We start from the raw sequence: 23,622 nt of genomic DNA, 5'->3' as shown, positions 1-23,622 counted from the left end.
TGGCGATCTTGGGTTGCATGTGGAGCATCTGGATGGAAAGGTTCAGAAGGCAGTGGGATCAGTGCATCCAAATCCCAGGGAAGCAGAATGGGCCAGGGACAGCAGGGGAAGAACGAAGACCCAGAGGCTGATCAGGAGTGGGAAACAGGGTGCTCCCCTCCCTTAGCTCCTTGGTGCCCAGTTTGGTAGAAGAAGTAACCTCCCCAAAAAAAGGCTACAGTAGGTCACCAACTTACAACTAAAGGGGGCTGCAGAGGGAATGTTTATTGAAAAGTTCCTTATATGGAGGAATCACTTGATTATAGGATGGGGTTTTCTAAAGGCACAGGGAAGAGAGGGTGGGTGGGAGGTGAGCCCTGGAGCACTGGAAGGGTGGCTGTCAGGGTCAGCGGCAGTAGGATGGCTGGTGGTGGTTTCATTTTGATTAGCACTGTAGCTATTTTACAAATTTGTGTTTAATTTTAATTTGTAACTTCAAAGTAATTCACAGCAGAAAAAAATGTTTTATGGAAAAAAGCTCGTGACCGGATACATTTCCGGAAACAAGCTTGTATTACATTTGGATATCGAGTAGACGATGAAACTTGGGATTTGAGAGCAAAGGGTGAAGCCTGCTCCAGATAGGATTGGGAATTCTACACCATTGGACTGAGATTTCTTCACCCGCATCTCAGGAAAACAAGCACATTTTCCTTTGTGGTTTGGTGTGTACTTGCTGTGGAACAGTGGGGCTGGGGGCAGCTAATGAAGAGGGTCCTTTTTCATTCGGTTCTGGAGCGTCTTCTTTCAGGGGTGACTGGCCCTGCTTTTGAGACAAGAGAAGGTAGAATTTTCCAAATGCCTGTTGTGAGTCCAGCACTGTGTTAAGCATCGTTAGATCAATTAATGGCTACAGCACTTTTGCAAAAGGAGCATTTTTAGTTTCATTTTTACACAAGAGGTTGCTGAGGCTCAGAACAATTAGATAACTTTCCCAAGTAAGGCACATGGCAAGGGTGTCACCCAGTGAGTCTGACACATTTTGCTCCACCACACCCCACACCATCGGCAAACCAGCACCTGCATAAAGAGTTTATTTAGTGAAGGGCATCTCTCTTACATTTCCCTGGTTCTCACTGGCTTAGGCTGAATTCTCCAGATTCTTCTCACAGTACAATTTATTTGTCCTTTGAATGTAGGTCAGTGCAATCATTTTGCTTTTCAAACTTACTTGACTCCAGAAAAGTATCTTTTTAGACTTATAAAGAAAAACATTTTCAAAATAATTCCTATCCTACGCCAGCTTCTCAGATGGCTTTAGGGGCCTGGGAGACTTATATCTCTTTTCACGAGCCCTTTCAGATTTCATACAGAGGTGACTACTTCATCTTCTGACTACATTCAGCATTGAGGTGCATAAATGCACACTCTGCCTTTGGGCAGGTATAAAGGCTGAAAAGCCTCAGTAACTGGACTCCTCTCCTGCCAGCCCTAGGCTTAGTGAGAGGACCCTTACATACACACTTCTTTTGCATTGCTGTACACTTAACTCAGCACACCATGTCCTCCCCCTGCTAAGGACTTCAGATTGTGTGGCTGGCAGGCTTCACACATCCAGTGACAGCCATAGGACAGTGAGGTCGCCTGTCACTGGCTGGGCCAATGGGAGGCCGACTTGAGACTTGGGCACGTTTGCTTCCAAAGCTGCTGCTCCTAATCACTCTAAATGTACTTGGATCCATTTTTCTTTCTCCCCACTAGATAGTGAGCTTTATGGAGGTATCAATTCTGTCTTCCTTATCTCTGGATCCCTAACACTAAGCATGGTTCTTGGCTTATGCTAGATAATCAATGCTTCAAGCAAGATGGAGGGAGGCAGAGAAGGAAGCTGTTTTATTATTAAACATCAAATAGAGTCAGCGAATGGAAAGCTAGATACCATCGAAGTCTGTTGTCAGAGGAGAGTTGGTTGTAATGTTAGATACTCAGTTCTTGGTCATTAAATGGAATAGATTGGAATTTCCTAAATAAATTTTGTTAACAAAAGTGCCAATTCCCTCAGCCTAACCTTCCTTGTAGGAATTACTGCAAAGGAAGTCACCACCACCTAGGGCTTATGTAAGCTTCTCAAAACAATTTTCCATCTTCCCTGACCTGAGAACAACTTACCTGCAAGGTTTTGTATCATAAACTTGCTGAACCAGATGCAAATGCAGGTGTCCTGTGGTTTTCACAGCTGCAGTTAAATATTTAAATTTGGTTTAGAAATTGCATTTCTTTCTCAGGGATAGTAAATTTTTTCTTCATTTCCTGTGCTAAGGAATGTAGTCAATTACTTAATTGCAGAATAATGAGCAATATTTCCACTTTCAAATGTGTATTCTTGTCATTTTCATGTGATAAGTGCCAAGAGATTTGCACAAGCAGGAAGAAACTTTGTTGTTTATATGTCTTACTGCAGTTCATCTGAGCTGCCTGAATTACACACCTAAAGATGAGCTGAGGTTTCATTTTGGTTGGTTGTTGCTGCTGCTTGTATATTCTCAGGAGATTTTGAAAGGACAGTCACTATGTATAAATGCTTGACTCGTGGGTGGCTCATATTCCAGAATGCCTGCTCCCAGCACTCAGGGCTTCCTCTACAGCTTCTAGGTCCAGCAATACTTTCCTCACCTCCCAGCAGCACTGTGGCTCCAAAACAGGGAGCCTGGGCTAGTCCTGGTGTCTCACCAGGAACCATGGCCTCTTAACCTTTGCATGAAATTGATAATCTGGAGTGAAACCTAACAACCCTTTTTGTCATATTTTTTTCAATAGGAAAACATTGCACACATCCTAAACAAATGAATTACAAATTTGCAGAACTCTACCCACTAGTATTGAAAGCAATTTGAGCTTGTAAAACACGCATCCCATGAACTTCAGGGTTTGTGCTGTTTGATACACACACCAATCCCGAGAGACTGTATTGTCTGTGGAGAGGGCCCCTGATTTCATTAGATTATCAAAGGGCTTTATGATCCCTAAAATAAACCAAGATGAATAAATAACTTTTTAATTCAAGGGATTTTGTTTGCAAAGTTTCTAAGAAAGACCCCTTTTTTAAAGAAAGGTTCTGTTTTTAAGAAAGACCCTGTTTTTAAGAAAGACCCTTTGTTGTGAATGCAATTCTTACTCGAATATTTCTTCATGCTGATTCTAAGTTCTTCAGAAGGCTTTCATAAGAGAAAGAAAGGTATTCAAGACATCTTATCTAATGATTTTGACAAACTACAATAGTTCAAACTAACTATAATTCAGCAAAACAACTCACATGTATACAGCATACTCCAGAGAGGTCCAGTTCCCAGTGGACTGGACGATTCCCTTGTGCTTTCCTCCTCACTGCCTGAGCACTCTCCATTAACTCCCATATCCCAGGGCCTCCATGTCCACAGGAACCTGTCACGGTATAACTGGAGGTGCTGGCAGCTTTCCCTTCTGTGGACAGCTGTTTCAGGTACGGAGGGACTGGGTACAGCAGGGGCCCAGAAGGTCTCTGCAGGTGCCCTGGGCTCCTGCCCACCCAGAGGAAACAGCCTTACCTCCGGGAGCCTGGCCTAGGAATGCAGGAGTCCAGGGATAATTTCTCCACATGGGCTTCCCCAGCGGCCTTCCCTGGTGAGGGTTTGGGGTTGAACCGCTGAGTAAGTGGGGTGGCAGAGGTCGTGGAGGGTTGGTGGGCGCCGGGACATCTGATTTCCTATACCTAGAGCCTTCCGAGTACTGTATCCATCCAGGGCCAGCCCCATCTCAGGACTGGCGCTGCACCTTAACCAGAAGCCAAACGTTCTCAGGGTGCCCAGGGCTGTGGAGACACCTGCTAACAAAATAAGTTGAGTGACTATTGGTGCACACACATTCATTGTGTCTTAATTAATTTACAGGAGGGATATTTTATAAATGCTTGAATGGCTATAAATCTCAACTCTTACTAACAGTGTAGTTTGCTAAAGTCAGGTTATATCGAATTATAACCAGAAGGGGCTCGGTGAGCTTAGAAGCTGCACCAGGGCTGAAGATTTCGGTGATGTGAGAAGTTGAGTGTTACCACCTTGGGTCTGTGGGGCCCACCCACAGCCCAGGACGCTTCTGCATCCCCTGGACACGGGGCTGTGTCTCTGCAACCCCACTGGAAGCGATTTCCGCAAGCTCTGACCTCTCCACCAATACCCGCTCCTCCTCCTCCTCCTGCCAACACATTCGGTCTAGAGGTGCTGATAATGCTGGCTGTGCCACAGCCAAGGGCCAGTGCCAGGATTCAGCCTGTGTCTCCCGAGTGTGTGCTGAGCTAATCAGGTCCAGCCTCCCAGGACGAGGTTCCCCACCACACAGCCGCACGGCGCACCGCGCACAGCGCAGCGGGAGGAGCCTGCCGGCCAGGCACGGGAGCTGGGCCACGTCATTTCCGCTAGGGGCCACGCCCCTCGAGCCACAGACCATGCCTCCTCCCGCCCCGGGCCACGCCTCCTGCCGCCCGGGCCCGCTTCCTGGAGCTGCCCTCCTCCGCAGGCCCCGCCCCTGGTTGCCTCTGCTTCGCAAAGCCCTGCGCCTCCAGGCAGCTGCTGCTCCCCACACTGCACCCCTGTGCCTCCCCCAGCGTTGGCCTCCCCTGTAAAGAGCAGAGATGGAGAAGAAGCAACAGTTACGACTTGGGTTAGCCTGGCGGAGGCTTTCGGGGTCTTTGGGACCTCAGCACCGGGATACCAGGAGACTCCCTCGGGTCCCCATGTGGGCCAGCTACCAGACAAGCGGTGAAAGTCGGGGACGCGGGCTCTCTGCAGAGTAACAAGGAGTGGGGACGCTCTTGCACCTGATCCCCCACACCTCCCAGCTCTGATTTCCAAGGCCTCAGAGCCTCTCTTTGAGGACTGCCGTTTCAGGCCTCTGCTGGCCCCCTTTCTTCTCTCTAAGGCTCCCTCAGCTACCCTAGGGGGTCACCAACCTAGGTAGAAGGTGAGGTTCACCCTGTGGAGCTGTCTCCTCTGCCTCGCCCTGTGGCACTGCTTTTTTGTGAAAATAGCTGTGTGGGGTAAGTTGATATCAGGAGCTGCTTCGTCCAGATGTCCATACCCACGACTGGCCCTCCAGGGGCAGCCGCCCTGCCCTTCACATAGCTGAATCTTTTACTTCTAGTTTCAGATCAGATGGTTGTTTGTCCAAGAATTCATCTGTAGTCATCCTTCCCAGAAGTGGCTTTTTCTGAGTACCATATCCCTTCGAGTTTAGGATGGCACTTAACCTAGATTGCTTTTGAATTCTTGGAACCTGCAATTATTGTCTCTGCCACATGGCCAGTCCCTTAGGGCCCATAGTGGCTGTAGTTCATCTTCGCCTCCCTCAAGTTGTCTAGCAGGCGGTAAGCACTCAATAAACATTTTCTGAATAATTGAGTAAATACAGGTACACCTCCAGAGATACTTCAGGTTCTGTTCCAGACCACTGCTGTAAAGCAAATATCATGAAGTGAGTCACAAATTTTTTGGTTTCCCAAGATATATAAAAGTTATGTTTACACTGTATTGTAGTCTATTAACTGTCCAATAACGTGTCTATAAAATGTACATACCTTAATTAAAAATACTGTGTTGCTAAAAATGCTAACAATCATCTGAGCCTTCAGAGAGTCATGATCTTTTTGCAGGTGGAGTGTCTTGCCTCAGTGTTGATGGCTGCTGACTGATCAGGGTGGTGGTTGCTGAAAACTCTGGCAGTTTCTTTAAATAAGGCAACAATGAAATGTATTACTTTGACCATTTCATGAAAGATTTATCTGCAGCATTGGATGCTGTTTGGTAGCGTTTTACCTACAGTAGAACTTCTTTCAAAATTGGAGTCAATCCTCTCAAACCCTGCCACTGCTTTATCAACTAAGTTTATGTAATATTCTAAATCCTTTGTTGTCATCACAACAATGTTCACAACATCCTCACCAGGAGTAGATTCCATCTCAAGAAACCACGCTTTGCTCATCCATAGGAAGCAACCCCTCATTCATTCAAGTTTAATCATTAGATTCCAGAAATTCAGGGACATCGTCAAGTTTCACTTCTAGTTCTCTTGCTGTTCCCATCGCATCTGCAATGACTCGAACCCCTCAAAGTCATCCATGAGGGCTGGAATCCACATCTTCCAAACTCCTGTTGGTGTTGATATTTTGACCTCCTCCGATAAATCATGAGTGTTCTTACTGACATCTGGAATGGTGAGTCCTTTCCAGAACGTTTTCAGTTGGGTTTGCCCAGATCCATCAAAAGAATCACTGTTTATGGCAGCTATAGCCTTATGAAATGTATTTCTTAAATAATAAAGCTTGAAAGTCAGCTTCTCCTTGATCTATGGGCTGCGGAACGGATGTTGTGTTAGCAGACTTGAAAACAGCATCCATCTCTTTGTACATATCCATTAGAGCTCTTGAGTGACCAGGTGCGTTGAAAATGAGCAGTAACATTTTGAAAGGAATGTTTTTTTCTGAGCAGAAGGTCTCAACTGTGGGTTGAAAATATTCAGTTTTGTAAATACGTGTTGACACCTAGGTTTTATTGTTGCATTTATTGAGCATAGGCAGAGTAGCTTAGCATAATTCTTAAGGGCCCTAGGATTTTCAAAAGGGTCGGTGAGCATTGGCTTCAACTTAAAGTCAGCAGCTACAATTAGCCCCTAACAAGAGAGTCAGCCTGTCCTTTGAAGCTCCGAAGCCAAACATTGACTTCTGTCTTGCTATGAAAGCCCTACATGGCATCTTCTTCCATTAGAAAAGACTTCTTCCAAAGTCTACACGAAAACCTTTTGTTGAGTGTAACCACCTTCATCAGTGATCTTAGCAGGATCTTCTGGATAACTTGCTGCAGCTTCTCCATCAGCACTTGCTCCTTCACCTTGCACGTTTATGTTATGGAAATGGCTTCCTTGCTTAAACCTCATGAATCAATCTCTCCTGTCTTCTAACTTTTCTTCTGCAGCTGCCTTACCTCTTTCAGCCTTTAAAGAATTGAAGAGAGTTAGGATTTTGCCCTAGATTAAACTTTGACTTAAGAGAATGTTGTGGTGGGTTTGATATTCTATCCATATCAGCAATAAGGCTGTTTGACTTTCTTACCATTCACTGGAGTAGCACTTTGAATTTCCTACTAAAACTTTTTATTTGCATTCACAATTTGGCTAACTGGTAGAAAAGGCCTAACATTAGGCCTATAAAACGTTTTTGCACATCAATCATTTGACCTGCTCCCTCACTAAGCTTAATCATTTCTAGTTTTTCATTTACCGTGAGAGATGGGTGACTCTTCCTTGCACTTGAAGCCTTAGAGGCCATTGGAGGATTATTAACTGGCCTCATTTTGATATCGTTGTGTCTCAGGGAATAGGGAGGCCCAAAGAGAGGGAGAGATACAGGGTTAAGATTCAGTTGGTAGATCAGTCAGAGGACAAACAACATCTGTACGGTAAGTTTGCTGTCTTACGTGGGTGCTATTCCTGGTGCCCCAGAGCGATAATAATAGTAATATCAAATGTCCCTGATTATAGGTCACCATAACCAATATAAAAATAATGAAATACTGAGATTGAAATCTTGTGAAAATTACTGAAATATGACCCAGAGACATGAAGTGAGGATATGCTGTTGGAAAAACAGTGCTGATCGACTTACATGCTGAACGCTGGGTTGCCACAAGCCTTCGATTTGTTAAAAATGCAATATCTGTGAAGCACCGTAAAGTAAGGCAAGCCTGTATCTGGTGATACAGATATTTTCTTGTGCATCCTGGGGCTCTGGCAAAAGAGGGAACGGTAGCAACTCAATTGGTGGAGGACGCAGGCTGCTTCTATAAATGGTATCAACTATCTGTCTCATTTGGTGTCCACTGCTACCTCCCCAACCCCTTGTCAGCCAGCAGGAACCACAGCAACGGGCCCACCCTGCCCCAGAATGGCCAGCTTGGCTCTTCTTTGAGAAGCTCCACCCTTCCCAGTCATTTCTTATTTTTGTACCCAGACATCACCTGAGTCCACCTCGAGCCTTTAATTAAGGTTAAAGAACAAAGGCTTAATTTCCATTTCATGTTCTGTGAGGAGTCCAGTGTCCCCTCTGCTCCCCACAGCCAATATTCCTTTAATCCTTGGAGCTTTTAAAGTCTAAAGGATCTTCCGTTTCTGCAGACGGGCTTGGAATTCAAATTCTGACAGACACTGCATCCCATGCAAATTCCATCTCTTTGTGACTGTGCTCTTCTCTTTGGTTCATGCCACATCACTGCAAATGTAAAAATTGGTAACTTCCCTGGGATGCATGGGATGCATTGAAGGAAAGGATACTTTTACAAAGCATTTTTCTGTAGCAACTATGCTAAATGTTTGGTGATGGGTTGGGCGTGGAAGGAGGAGTTGGTGGTGCCGGAGTTCCGATTACTCTCTTTGAAGAACCCCTGCATGACCTGACTGTCCATGCTCAGGGACATCCTTTCAAAGCGCCACCCTGCCAAGCTCACTCCCCTTTATTATGAGGAACTGTTTAGCTCCCACCCCTTGGAGCTTCCACATTGAAAGCCAGGCCCTGAAGGGAGGTGGCCCGAACTTCAAGTCCCGCTGTCCCGGGTTACTTGTGTTTGAGGGAGTGGAGGGAGCGGATGAGGAGCAAGTTACTTCAGCTCTTCAATTTTTGTTACTTCATCGATATAGGATAATAATTATAATACCTGCTTCGTAGTTCAATGAGGTGCTAGGCAGCACGGGGCCTGGAGTTTGCTGAAGGATCATGCACACAAGCGGCTGCCCGCTGTTCCTGGCTCAGTGCTCACCACTGCGTGTCACAAGGGGCGGCACCGTGGCCCCCAGAACAGGAGAACCCTGCATTTGCTACTCACAGCTGCACGAGAGTGGAGGGAGGCTTGGACCTTTCCACCATCCCCTTCCCTTTCTTTGCCAGCTAGTAAGTATCCCAGAAAAGAAGGAGGACACTGATTTGTGCCCCCACTGATGTGATAGTCCTTGCCAGACATGGCTGATCACATGCAGCGGGTTTGGATTTACATACCAGCTTTTCCCTCCTGCTGTTACCTAAGCTCTTACCCCCTAGTCCACTCAAGTCACCTCAGCAAACACCCGAGACCCAGACCCAAATTGAGAGGCGCCGCTGATGGTGCGGAGAGCGACACAGTCCAAAATAAGGCGCGGAGCCCAAGCTGTCAGGCTGTGAGTGACAGCTGGCTCCCAGGGCTGACGGACGAGTTCTCTCCCTTCTCGTGGCAAGCCTCGTGCAAGCCCATCCAGAGGGGCTCTGAGAAGGGCGCCAGACATCGCGACTCAGGCGTTAAGGATGCGGGGTTAGGAGTAAAGAAAGAAACAAGGGAAACTTCTATTTCAACACGAATGTCACATGGAGGGTGATAGTAGAGAAACCCTGTGGTTGCCACTGCTAACACGCGTCCTTTTGTTGTGAAACCACAGCTTCGCACGCCTCAGTTCCAGCGCACCACCCACACCAGTGAAAGGTAGTGGTGATGAAGGGGTGGAATATGCCCTGGGAAGGTGCATTCTCTTCCTGATGTTCCGCATCAGCCCAGTGTCCAAGAACCTTTCAGGCCTTTGCTTTACCCACCACTCAGCACTGTCCACTCCTCAGAGGCCCCTGCACGCCATCCCTTCTACCCCTTGAACTCACCATTGCTACGCTAGTTTTCCTCACAAGTGGCTTTGTGTTTTAAGATGGAGGTTTTATTATTATTTAGGTCAGGCAAGGCCGACAGATCAGGAGACGACTGCCATTGAGAAGAGTGTGTTCCTCCCAGTTCCGGGGCAGCGGGGAGCCACACCATGCCATGGGGGCTGTTCTGGGGGCGCCAGGGTGGGTCAGGCAGCAGAGGGAGGGGAAATGCCTTTATTGTGGTTGCTGGGAAGGAATGGGTGGCACGGGGGGAGCAGGCTCAGAATTGGCCGGTTTAAATAATTTCAGGCCCATGGGCCACAGGGGCTGTCTTTAGTTGTCCAGTACCTGGACCTGGGGCAGTTTAGGCGGGTGATAGGGACCCCAGAATGTGCAAGCTCAGTAAAAGAGGAGGTTGGAGTCTTAGCCGCTGAAATCTATGCCCTGTGAATTTATGGCATAATAGGTATAAAAAATAAAAGACCTCTGGACTGTAAAAACAAACAAAAGAGGTGGCTGGGGTGTGGGTTCTGGACTGGTTGGTTTGTATGTGAAAGCTAGTTGTTTACCATCTCTAGGAGTTAGCCAGCCCTGGAAGGGGCCCTCCCTCCAAGGTCCACAGGGTCGCAGATCCAAGCATCAGAATACAGAAATAAAAGACACGGTTAATACTCTTGGTCATGACTCTCTGCTCCATGGAAACTGTCCATGGCTTTCATTGGCTGCGAAGGTGGCATTCTAGTTTCCACCTTCTGGTCACTGCCCTGGGGTCTAGCCCGACCCATCGCTCTGCTCTCTTCTCCCCATAAACCCAGCATTCCAGCCAAACTGCACTCCACAGGCTTTTTCATCAGGCCCTTAAAAGCAACGGCCTGTGTGTTTTCGATGTGCCCTGTGTGCTGTCTGCCTAGCCGAGGCTTATCTTTAGTGCCATCTGCTCTGTGAGAATCTTCCATTGGTGGTGGTGGTGAGGGCCCCCACAGGTTATTACTAGGCACAGAGCTCTGCCTACGAACGTGTCTGGGGAGAAAAATGCCTGCTTCTTTTCGTCTGCTTCAATGCTGCCTCTCCTTTCAGTTGAAGACAAGGCCTCTCTAAAGACTGTCCAGCCTATTTGGACTTTCTTGCCTTTCCTTCTACTCTTAATTTTTATGAGACTCGAAGCTTAAAAATGTATTTTGTTTATAGTGCTATAGTACAAGCTGGTTTTGTTTCCCCCTCTTGTGGCAAGCACCTGAAGACAAACCCATGTCCCCTATCCGTCTCTAAGCCTCTGTATTCCAGCACTACCGAGAGCAGCCATAGACAGTCATCGGTTAGCACCACCGTGAACTGCCCTGTGAGAAGCAAAGAGAACACTGGAAGGGTTGTCAGGAGGCTGTGTCTAGGCTGGATTCTTCAGCTGATTAGCTCTCCACCCCTCACTGCCTACAGGTGATGAGATGTTTACAGACATGATCTTAGAGGGTGTGAACTCAGAACGCGGCTTGTGCAGAATGGCAGCGATTTTTTTCCCTCCGTGGTTGGAGAATTTACCTCCTAACTTTTGATTTTCCAGCTTGTATCCTTCCACAGAGTGGTTCGAAATGTCCTGTGAATATCACCAGAGTTTTAGACTTGGTCATTCTAGAACTGAATGGTGATTGCCCCCAACAAAAAGAGAATTTCTTTTGTTCCCCCATGTCTAGCCTCTGATTCGTCTTTTTTTCCACTTTGTTCTCACTGAACTAACTGCTTTGGCAAAACAAAAGCAGAACCATCACGTAGACATTTGGTAATTTTGTGGGCAAGCCTGTGGACAACACCATGGCCCCGTCTGTCTTCCACCTCCCACATCCTGCTTTGACCTCAGGGTCCCATTTTCCCCAGGTGAATAGCTCATCATCTCCAGGTGATTCTATGGTCCGCTTAATGTAGAAATGGCCACGGCAAGTTGGAGGAAAACAGAAGTACGACAGGTAGGGCATGGAGACCTCCCACAGGCCCTGGCGTCTCCGGAGGATGTTTATGGCGGGTTTGTGTTTATAACCCTCGTGGAGGGCAGCACCAGAGGAAAGTGGCTCAAATTGCAGAGAGAGAGTTTGTAGACAGAGCTCATCTGTCGTGGGTGGTTAAAGCACCTGTCTGCCTGCTGGGAGAGGGAACATCCATGGGAACAATCTAGTTCCCCGCCAGCAATCTGATTTTACAATGACTTTTTCACCTTTATTTCTATGCTGTTATCTGTTAAATGCCAGTTTGTCTCGTCTGCTTCTTACCTAAGTAAAACAGAGGACGTCTATACGTGACACACACAGATTCGTGTCCCTATTAAAGCTGGTATTTGCATTCACAAGAAAGCAGCCATTGCTTCCCATCCTGCATAAAAATGACATCCATTTCTCCTGGTTATTGGCTGTAGAGCCTAGATTGCAACCTGAATTTGGCTGATCGTGGAGGAAATACGCCTGTGGATGAGTACAAACTAACTTTCTTTCTTTTCTTTTCCCCCCAGGATTATACCTTAACCATGTATTTTCAACAATATTGGAGAGATAAAAGGCTCGCCTATTCTGGGATCCCTCTCAACCTCACGCTTGACAATCGAGTGGCTGACCAGCTATGGGTGCCCGACACATATTTCTTAAATGACAAAAAGTCATTTGTGCATGGAGTGACAGTGAAAAACCGCATGATCCGCCTTCACCCTGATGGGACAGTGCTGTATGGGCTCAGGTCTGTGTGCCTCTTCAGGGCCAATTTTGCTGTTGCATGGTGCATGGGTGTGGAATAGCTCACTTGAGATGATTATCGTAAGTGAGGCAATGACCTCAGATTAATTAGGAAGCGTCTATGAAGCACTTTAAGCTTTGCAGAAAACAAAAAAAATCTCATAACCATAAAATTTGGGGCATTACTGTTACTATAAATAGTCATCAAGCAGTTGAAAAACAGCCACCTTTGGATCAATTGTATATAATTGGATTGCCACGTCTAAGAACACAGATTCCCTCAGGATGGATTTTCCGTATCATAGCCACAGAGCCCTGTAATTAATATCGCCCTGACACTGCAGTGGCTTCAGCGAAGTTTTTTTCAAAGCTGTCTGCACAGTTGAAAAAAAACGTCTGTTGCGCAGATTGTAGGGTTTACTCTCCACGGAGCTTTACTGAGGTAGTGCCACGAATATTTATGGGAATGACTAAGCGAGAGGTTTCCTGATGAGAAACATCTCTCTCCAGCGCTCTTAATCACTCAAATCAGGCAACCAGGCTGCCTTCCTGAGTCCCAGTGAGGAGGCCCTGGGCTTCCCTGGTTGCTTGGAAACCGCCAAGCCTTTCCATGGGGCTCCATCCCAGCTGGTGGTCAACTATTTTGAATATCACCTTGCTAAATGGTGCCCTTAAAAACCGTCTGTCCCCTGCATAGATTTTGCCTGATTTTGGGTTTGCTTTGTTGTAGAACAGTGTTTTGTGTGTATGTGTGTCTGCTTCTCGAACTCTTGGCCTAAAAGTGCCCTTGAGACCCTCTAGCCGTGGCTCTCGGTGTTGAGTGGGACACATGTGGGTAGCTTGGAGAAAAGATGTATCTGAAAGTGTTGTGAACCCAGAGCCTTCAAGCTAAGACCCTAACAGCTATAAGCGAAATCATAACCGTATGTATTTAAATCCACATCCCTGTGACTGTCATGCCTCAAGATGGGTAGAGTGAATGATGTAACATTGCCTCAAATAGAACGTGTGAGTGATTTTCTCAGAACCACAGTTTAGAGAGTAGAATTTGGGGTTTTGGCAAAATCACATGTTTTTAATGGTAAGCGGCACATGTCACCCAAGCCATGGTCTTCCTTGAAAGAGAGTCTAGCCTGGAGTTTCTCTGGGAGGTTTTCAGCGTTTGCTGTTTTTGCCTGAAAATGAGACCTATGGTTGTAAGGCTCTGAAGGTTCGGGTTCTGGTAAGTGCATCCGCTGCACAAACCGACTCTTCAGACGTCTCGGAAATGTAGAACGAGGAGCCATTTACCTGCCCCCATCCCCAAAAAACTGAAGTGAAAGAAGCTCTGTGTGTGTAAATGCGTGTGAGTCTGTGTGTGTGGGTGTGGGTTGAGTTTTGTATGTGTGTGGTATGTGACGTGTGTGGTGTGTACTTGTGTGTGTGTGTGTGTGGTGTGTGTTGGGTTTGTTGTGTGTGTGGTATGTGTTGTGTCGGCGTGCATTGTGCCTGTGTGTGTGGTGTGTGTTTTGTGTGGTAATGTGTGTATTGTATGTGTGTGCACGTGTGTGTGTGATGGGGAAGAGCAAAAAGAAGCAAATATCAATAAAAATTAATGTAGGAATTTTTGACTTTTTAAACAAGACGTGCTATTTGGGTTTTCTCCACTTTATTTTTGCATTCTTTATTTATTTTTTTTTTTTTACCAGAAGTAGAGTATGTCAGTCTGTGTATGTCTTTGTTAAAAGCAAAGAGCTTTAACTCTGTTAAAATAGAATTATGTAATACACATAAAAACTCTGTCATAAATTCCCCAACTCTTGGAAAATGTTGGATTTTAGGTAAGAATAAGATAAACCAAGAAAAAAAAATCGCTTGGTCTGTAAGTTTATATGTAAACGTTAAATAATAATGTAATAATAAGCCATGGGGACCTTTAGTAGTAAACTTTGTACAATAACCTAAAAAAGCCTTAGTCAAATTTATATCCATTATGCCTCTCAAACGTCTCTTAAATCAAGAAATGGATTTTTAAGTAAGTAGCTGGGTTTTTTTCAAGTGTGGTATAGGTATACTCCTTAGCTCTTTATTTACAGCATCATATTTTTGAAACAGTTCTTCGGAGTTACATAGACCTGGATAAGCTATCATAAAGAAAATCTCCAAAGTATAGAATGACTGCAACATTCTTCATGTGTTTAGCAGCTAAACTTATGTCATCTGCTCATTAGAAATTGGCTATTCTAGAAATTTCTGCCTTGATATTTAAAAAACACGTAGCTCTAGAGATTGATTTGAACTTCTGGACAAAAGAGCAAATTAAAAAGTCTCAACACTGATCATTAAACTCATATACACGTATTCTTTGCTATCCTATGTAAACTTCAGTACCATTTATATATTTTACATGTGACCTTTGATAAAAATCAAGGTGTGAGTGCTCACTTGGATCAGCCACCCTCCATCCTCTCTTTGGCCCCAAGGCCCACCTTCCCTCCCGGTCTTTTTACTGTTGCACTGGTTGGATGGTGACATGGCGGGCCAGGAGTGGGCCAGTGTGTGTAACCCAACAATGCCTTGCATCCTTTCGGTAAATGGGTACTATGGCCTTGGCCTGGAGGAGGTCTGGCACAGCTGAGAACACTGAAGTTAAATTCCCCATGGTGGAAGGTTTGCAGAGAGCTGGGGTTGTTCCTGCTCTCCTGCTTGTAACGTACGGCTGGGGAAGGTCCTGCCCACAGAGATTGCTTTCCTACTCATTATGTGTGTGAAATACTGGTTGGACTGGCTGTATCACTGAGACCTTCAGCTTGAATTTCTCTCACCCCTGGACACTGGGATTGGCTCTCGCCTTGTCTGTCCAGCAGTGGCCTACACTGGTAGGTCAGTCACCACTTAGCTCCTCTAGGCTTCTTTCGTCTCATGCCCAGCCGTTATGGGAACAGCATCAGTGGGCTTTTGCTTTATCTAGGCTAGATGAAGACCTTTGGCTGTAGATGAGCTGTCCATGACGTAGGTTTGCACGTCAACTCAGCCTTATTCTGGGAAATCATTAATCCTTAACTCTGATGACTCTGCAAAAGTAGTCACTGACCACTCATGCAGATGCTTGAGAGTGATCACATTCTTGTAGTGATAAAAGGTTGTTTTAAATCATGAGCCATTTTCCCCATGACTCTTGTAGCCCCTTGAACTTGAAACATGGGCTAACACTAGCTTGCTCTTCTTAGCAGCTTGAGCTCAGCTGAATACGACGGTGAACTGAGATCCCTGCACCAGCTGAAGTCAGCATGTGATGGGAGAGAACGCTCTGGACAGGGCATGCCATCCTAAAATAAAATGTAAATCCTTGACAGTTTCCTTTGGACAGTCAAACCTTTTAAGGAACTAGGAAGATCTTGGCTGACTAAGAAACTAATGGGCCTTTGTCCTGGCCCAGTCACAGCTTTTCTGTTTTCTTTGATGCTGCACTGAAGTTTTCTTCTGTCTGTAAGAAGGCAGAATTATCATCCCTTTTCCTAACTTTCTTTTTCAGTCTCTTGGACCTCGGATGTCATTGACCTTTTCACCTTGCATCATTAAGCATACTTTGTAATGTGGTCTTTTCTTCGTGCCATACATGTTGTATCTTCCTATCATTTCTCTGATGCTATGAGTTGGCAAGGGGGGTTCACAAAGTAGTATTCAGTTTGCTCCAAAAAGCACCTGGGAATCTGAGGCTGAGTCATCAAAACAACATAATCCATATTTTGCCTGAGAAGTGTATTGCAAAATCCGTTGGACCATACATGATAAAGTTCTCACTTGTGGCTAAAAATTGCTTTAAGTTGGCAAAATTGCCATTTCTATACTTAAAGATTGAAAGCAATATTAAGATGAAGCCAGAACTTATATCAGACGATTCAAATGAACTCATCAAATTCGTTTGACTAGCATCTTATTCTGTAACTATTTTATACAGTGGTTCTGTTAAAATACTTTTCTCCTCAGAAAAGATATCAACGCACAGAGTTATTAGGGCTCGCATGATTTTTATGCAGCCGTCCCTAACTCCCAAACCCTTGTTTTGTCACCATCTCCCAAATTATCCAACTAAAAAGCATATTGATAAATTTCTTACCAGATGGGATTATGCCAGTTTACACTCCCACCAGCAATAAAGTATATATTAGCTTTAGGACTGTGATACCTGCTTTGGAATTTATTATTACTGAGGCCACTGTAAGTAATCTATCCATTTTCTTCATCTCTCAAGGCTGGTGAAGATCGCCTGACTTGCTTTAAGTTCTGGCTCATACACTTCTCTGCTCCCCACCCCCAGCATGTTTTATTCTTCTCCTCCTTATAAGGACTCTCTCACCTTCTCCGCAGACTCCCCCCTCACTTGGATTTGATGAGATTACTTCACACTTTAATTGGAAAACTTCATCTTTGAGTTACAGAGAGCCCACCTGAGCTATCTGTTGCTCACTCTTTGCCTCCCCTGTCAAAATGGAGAGCAGCTCGGCGTCCTGACCATTTCCAAAATGAGCTTCGCCTTGGCACCCTGTCACTGCTGGAGGACTTGGCTCCTGCAGTCCTGACCTCTCCCTTTCTGCTCCTCTCCTCCTCCCTCATCATGCTTCCAGTATGCACACTTCCCTTCTGCTCTTAGAAACATCAGGCATGCCCCCATCCTCGGGCCTTTGCACATGCCCTTGCGGGACACGGACTCCTCTGTGTCTAGATGGTTGTGTGTTCAGCATCATGATAATGTAATTAGGTAACTAAGGATTGCTCAGCTGTCACACTCATAGGGAGAGCCCTTCGCTGATCATTCATTCACTTTCTATTACATTACGTTTTGGGTTGTTATCATAGCACTTACCCAGAGCTGACATTATCCTGTCAGTTTATTGCATTTCTTATTTATTGACTCAGTGTTCCCATCCATGATGACGGGGAAGCCACCATGAGAATATAAACTCTAGGAGAAAAGAATGGTTTCTGTCTTGTTCATTATTCCATCCCCAAATTCTAGAGTAGTGCTTCATGGGGAAAAAAAAAAAAAAAAAAAAAGTATGGCCTGAGCGTTAACTTTGAATTCCATTTAGCCTTTCCATAGTACTTATATTTTCATATTTTCCATTTAGGTGTTCAATCCCTTGGAATTTATCTTGGTGTAGGATGTGATGTAGCTATCCCCTCCCTCCCTCCCTCCCTTCCTCCCTTCTTTCCTTCTTTCCTTCCTTCCTTCCTTTCTTTCTTTCTTTCTTTCTTTCCTCTTCTTTGTTCTTTCTTTCTTTTTGAGACGGAGTCTCGCTCTGTCACCCAGGCTGGAGTGCAGTGGCATGATCTCGGCTCACCACAACCTCCACCTCCCAGGTTCAAGCGATTCTCCTGCCTCAGCCTCCTAAGTAGCTGGGATTACAGGTGTGCACTACCATGTATGACTAATTTTTGTATTTTTAGTAGAAATGGGGTTTCACTACGTTGACCAGGCTGCTCTCGAACTCCTGACCTCGTGATCCACCCGCCTTGGCCTCCCAAAGTGCTGGGATTACAGGCGTGAGCCACCGCGCCCGGCCTGTTTGTTTCTTTTGACACAAGTTCTTGCTCTGTTGCTCAGGCTGGAGTAGAGTGGCACAATCATGGTGCATTGATACTGCAACTCCCAGGCTCTTATGATCCTCCTGCCTCAGCCTCCTGCGTAGCTGTGACCAAAGGCGCAGGCCACCACACCCAGCTATTTTTTTTTTTTTTTTGTAAAGATGGGGTTTTATTATGTTGCCCAGGCTGGTCTCAAACTTCTAGCTTCAAGCAATCCTCCAGGAGGCCTTGGCCTCCGAAAATGCTGGGATTACAGGCATGAGTCACCATACACTGTCTGATTTTTTGTTCTTAAATGCTTAGCTCTTTGTCCCAATACTTGTTTATTCTTCCACATTAACTTTAGAATCATTTATTTTATCAAATTCCTAAACGTATATCTTGTGTTGTTTGTTGGAATTATGCTCATTTAGCACTACTTCGGCAAGAGCAAAAGCTACACTATATTCAATGTTTCCTGCATGAGCATGGCACGTTTGCATTCATGTCTTTGTTTATGGCTTTCAGTAAAGTTTTGTCATTTACTCCATTGACTTCTAAACTTTCCATTTTTAACTTCACATTTCTTGCTAAACTTACTCCACTTTTTGGAAGTGTGATGCTGTTAGAAGTAGAATTATTGCTCCATTATTTTTCTAGCTGGCTTTCCCTGGTATGTGGGAAGGCTCTTGGTCAATTTGTACATAACTATCTTTAAGTATGCATCTATCAAATAATATAGCTAGCCAGTCTAATGTTTCATTATTTTCAACAGTTTAGTTAATCCTGACTATTTTAGTCTTACAGTCATATTGCTTATAAGGATGATTTTTTATCTTCATTTTCAATTGTTTTTATTCTTATTTCTGTTTTTTTGTATTTTCACCTTCCAGAACAATGATAACCAGTGCTAACAGTGTTAATATCAGCACATTTTTCATTGTAATGGGTGCTTCTTGTGGCCCACCATGAAGGATGAGCTGCACTTTTAGTTTAATGTAACTATTCCTTATTCTTTTACTTCCATTATTTTTTGTTCCTGATATATACATTAATATCTGTAAGTCCACCAACACCACTATGCGTTTTGTGCAATTTAGAAATTCACTTCAGGCATGTGACCAGTAAGCATGTTAGTGCTAATACTATCTATGCAGAGAAGCAAGTACAGTATGAAATAAAGCAATGAAAACATTTATGTGAAATGTATATTCATGCTAAATCTGGCTTTAGGCTTAACTCTATTAAAAAGGAATTGTCAAACTGCCAGTGTAGTTCATTACAATACTTCTTATTTTACTTTAATCACCGCTAAGAGCTTTAACTATGACCAATGTTAATTAAACCAGCTTCTCCAATTTTCTATCTAGTTTTAAAACAATTATTATCTAAATTTTTTCAACTTGCTAGTTCCTCTGCATGTGCATGAAGATAGACATAGAGAGAAACCAAAAAAAAGTATGTATGCCTTGCGCAGACATGCTTGGACTTTCTGTGTTTTCATAAATTTTCCGTTTTTTAAATAACCAGTCATTTTACTTTAGGACAAAAATTTAGCATAGACCGTAATTTGAATCAACTTTTAGATCAAATCTGAATTAGCAAAACATTCTTTTATTCAATAAGTACACATCTACTTTGGCATATTTTATATACAAAACTTTTCACTGTAATTCTTATTGTTAATAATAATTTTGTGAAAACCTACGAAGCAAGAAATCCTGAACTGCCTATCAAATGTTAGCATTTTCCATATGAGAACCATTCTGTAATTTATAGAAATGTTTCCTCACAATTTTCATTTGACTAGAAATGACCCAGACATCCAATGAACATCAAAAGAATTTTAAGGTTTAAATTACACAAAAAGTTCACCTACCAGGATTTATTCTATTTACATCTACTCAAGCCTTTCATTTTTTAAAGAGTTTATCTAGATTCATTCTGAGAACTGAGATTATACAAAGCTACTTATCATTTGCAGTTACTTCCTTGTCCACCATTTTTTAAAATGTGAATATCAGGTGTTCACCTGTGTAAGGACCTTAAGGTTAAATACATGGGTATTTTGGCCAGTAACTCAGAAGATACAGCTGTTTTCATTAAACCAACAACCCTAAATTAGCCATTTCTCAAACAATGTCACATAAACAAAGATCATTTTGTTTTGGCGGAGTTATAATTTTATAACCTTCTGTGCGAAATCCTGACACCTCAAAATATCTAGCAGAGACAAATATAAAACCCAGACAAAAATGTATGCCGACAATTCTGAAGACATTTCTATTTTCATCTTTTACTTTGAAACTCTAGCAATGAGATAGCAATACAAACCCACCAGTTTACGAACAGGTTTACATGCTTAAAATTTGTTCTGATAGGTAATCCAATGAAGGCTGTGAACCACAGTTTTAGGTAAAGCAGTTTCCAGTTTTTATTTATTTATTTATTTATTTATTTATTTATTTATATATTTATTTTTGAGACAGAGTCTCGCTCTGTCGCCCAGGCTGGAGTGCAGTGGCGTGATCTCGGCTCACTGCAAGCTCCACCTCCTGGGTTCACGCCATTCTCCTGCCTCAGCCTCTCAAGTAACTGGGACTACAGGTACCCGCCACCTCACCCAGCTAATTTTTTGTATTTTTAGTAGAGACGGGGTTTCACCGTGTTAGCCAGGATGGTCTCGATCTCCTGACCTCGTGATCCGTCCACCTCAGCCTCCCAAAGTGGTGGAATTACAGGTGTCAGCCACCACGTCCGGCCTCCGGTTTTATTTTTAAAGGCCAAACTTCCCCAGGCTCCAGAGATCACTGGGGCCAAACAGCACTACAGAAGATCATCACATAACTCCATCCCACTTTCCCACTGAACAGCAAAATGAGGTCCATAGGGAGCCCAAACTTCTCCAGATTCTAAAGAATTACTGGGGTCAAACAGTATTATAAAAGAGTATCAGCTTATCAAATTCTGATTTCCCATTACTATGTCGATACATACACAATCAGTCACCAAAAACACAATCCAACTGCTGCAACAACCAACACATTTATGATCACAGCACCAAAATCTGTTACTGAAATACGAGGGGTTTGGTCTAGGTCTGGCTACAAGCCACACAGAAAGCCAATCACTGAGGTGAGTGTTGCCAAGGAAGAAGGCTTTCTCCAGATGCTTCAGCTGAGGACACGGGAGGTCAGTCTCAAATCCATCTCTTCGACCAACAAAAATTAGGGGTTTATATACAGTTTTTGCTATTACCTTTAACGGAAAAAACCACGATTACTTTTGCACCAACCTAATGTATTATCTAGGAAAAAAAAAATCTATATATGAGAAAACAGGAATTAGGGAGGGATAAGGAAGAGGAGTTGGTCAACAGGAGGCAGATCAGGCAATCATGATGGGTGAGGGTCTGGCGTCTCATTGTCCAGATGTGGTAAGCCAGTAGGTGTCAGTTCCTTGATACTGTCTGCGGGGCCTGATGGTTGGTTTCCAGAGAAAATAACTCAGGTAAGACAAATGTAAGTTTCTCAAGTTTGAAGATGGGAAGGGTTAATTTCTATGGTCACTCAAAAGAAACTGTAAACAACAGTTCTATGGGACAATTGGGTCAGTTTCAGAATAATTAAATCAAGTGAGCTAACGTATTTATCTGGCTAGCTAGTATTTGAACTAAACTTTTTTTTTTTAATGGTAAGCACATTTCAAATGTATTCTCTCAGCAACTTTGAAATGTATAAAACTCTATTATTAACTGTATTCACCATGCTCTTCAATGGAACTTAAAAAGAACATATTCTTCCTGCCTAACAGATTTTTTAAAAATAATTTGGGAAGTCCTTTATTTTATTATGTGACACCATATAGCAGCTGCCTAACCACACAATGTAGATATGAATAGGGAAAATGGCTCAGAAATAGCAGTACTAGTGACTCAAGTAGTTAGCTTTATATGATAAAAGGAATGAGTTTTGACTGATTTACGGAAGTTTTAAAATGCATTTTATATTGAGTAGATTTGTTTCATGGTTTCTTAAAAGAATTATTGTATTGAACCAAAAATAAACTAGATATAGTTTGTTCACAGACTGAATCTACCTTCGAAGACATGCTTACAAATTATCATTTGATAATCATTGCCCCATTCCCCCCATCCTCCGTTCGCTGTAACCACTGTTCTCTGCTAATGTGAGTTCGACTGTAGAATCCACAAATAACTGAGAATGTGTGGTGTTTCTTTCTGTGACTGGCGTAATTCACTTAGTATAATGTTCTCCAATTCCATCAATGTTGTCACAACTGACAAAATTTTTTTCTTTATTAAGAATGAATAGTATTCCATTGTGTGTGTGTGTGTGTGTGTGTGTGTGTATCATTTAAAAAATCAATTTTTCTGTTGATGCACACTTAGGTTGATTCCATAATTTGGCTACTGTTAATACTGCTTCAGTGAACTTGGGGGTGCTGACATCCCTTCAGTAAATTTTATTTCAAATCTTTTGGGTAAATACCCAGAAGTGGGATTGCTGTAGCATATGGTAATTCTATTTTAAGTTTTTTGAGTTTTCCATAATGTTTTCCATAATGACTGCACTAATTTGCATTCCCACCAACAGTGTACAAAGGTTCCCTTTTTCCCACATCCTTGCCAACACTTATCTTTCATCTTTTTGATACTAGTCATTCTGACAGGTGTTAGATGTTATCTCATTGTAGTTTCCATTTGTGTTTCCCTAATGATTAGTGATGTTGAACTTCTTTTCATGTCTTGTTGGCTGTTTGCATTTCTCCTTTTGAGAAATGTTTCTTTAGGTCCCTTCTTCATTTTTTAAATTGATATTTTTTTGTTTTCTTGCTGTTGAGTTGTTTGACTTCCTTAAATATTTTGGATATTAACCCCTTAATGGATGGATTGCTTGCACATATGTCTTCCAATCTGTTGGTTGTCTCTGTATAGTATTAATTGTTTTTGGTGCAGAAGCTTTTTAGCTTGATGTAGTCTCATTTGTCTATTTTTGCATTTGTTGCATCAAATCAAATTTTAAAAATCATTACCCAGCCTAATGTCATGTGGTTTTCCCCCTATGTTTTCTTTTAGTAGTTTAACAGTTCCTAGTTACATTTAAGTTTCAATCAATTTTGAGCTGATTTCTGTATATGGTGTGAGTTAAGGGTCCAATTTCATTCTTCTGAATGTGAATATTTAGTTTTCTTAACATCATTTGTGGAAGAGATTATCCTTTTCCCATTGCATATTCTTATCACTGTTGTCAGAAATCAATTGAAAGTACACGAATGGGTTTATTCTGGGCTCTAGTCTATTTCATTGGCTGATTTGTCTTTCTTTTGTTTTTTTTTTTTTTTGCCAGTCCCATGCTGTTTTAATTGCTATAGCTTTGTAGTATAATTTGAAATAAGGTAGTGTGATACCTCCAACTTTGCTCCTTTTGCTATGATTACTTGGTTTTGGGTTTTTTTTTTTTTTGGTTCCATATGAATTTTATAATTTTTGTTTCTATTTCTATGGAAAACTACGTCAGAATTTTGATAGGGATTACAATGAATCTATAGATCATTTTGAGTAATGTGGACATTTTAACAATAGTAATCCTTCTAATACAGATATATTTCATTTGTATCTTTAAAAAATTTTTTTTCATGAATGTTATAGTTTGCAGTGTATAGGTCTTTCATTTCCTTGGT

The 23,622-nt window shown here is 43.1% G+C and overlaps 1 protein-coding gene and 1 long non-coding RNA gene across 4 annotated transcripts in view; one reads left to right on the top strand and one right to left on the bottom strand.

The window, feature by feature from the left end:
* LOC105497451 (gamma-aminobutyric acid type A receptor subunit beta3) overlaps positions 1–23,622 on the top strand; it is a 224,937-nt gene that overhangs the window by 140,924 nt on the left and 60,391 nt on the right. For all 3 annotated transcript variants that reach the window (XM_071067295.1, XM_011768548.2, XM_071067296.1), the window contains one exon: positions 12,156–12,376. In XM_071067295.1, the coding sequence (XP_070923396.1) occupies positions 12,156–12,376 (221 nt within the window). The remainder of the gene's footprint in view (positions 1–12,155; positions 12,377–23,622) is intronic.
* Positions 672–3,413, bottom strand: LOC139355514 (uncharacterized). Its single transcript, XR_011606283.1, has 3 exons — positions 3,293–3,413; positions 2,149–2,215; positions 672–805 (listed from the first exon to the last, which is right to left on the bottom strand). It is a non-coding gene; the product is annotated as an uncharacterized lncRNA (long non-coding RNA).

Source organism: Macaca nemestrina, chromosome 7 (assembly GCF_043159975.1).
Source record: "Macaca nemestrina isolate mMacNem1 chromosome 7, mMacNem.hap1, whole genome shotgun sequence".
NCBI lineage: Eukaryota > Metazoa > Chordata > Mammalia > Primates > Cercopithecidae > Macaca > Macaca nemestrina.
This window is presented reverse-complemented; position numbering and strand designations above follow the sequence as displayed.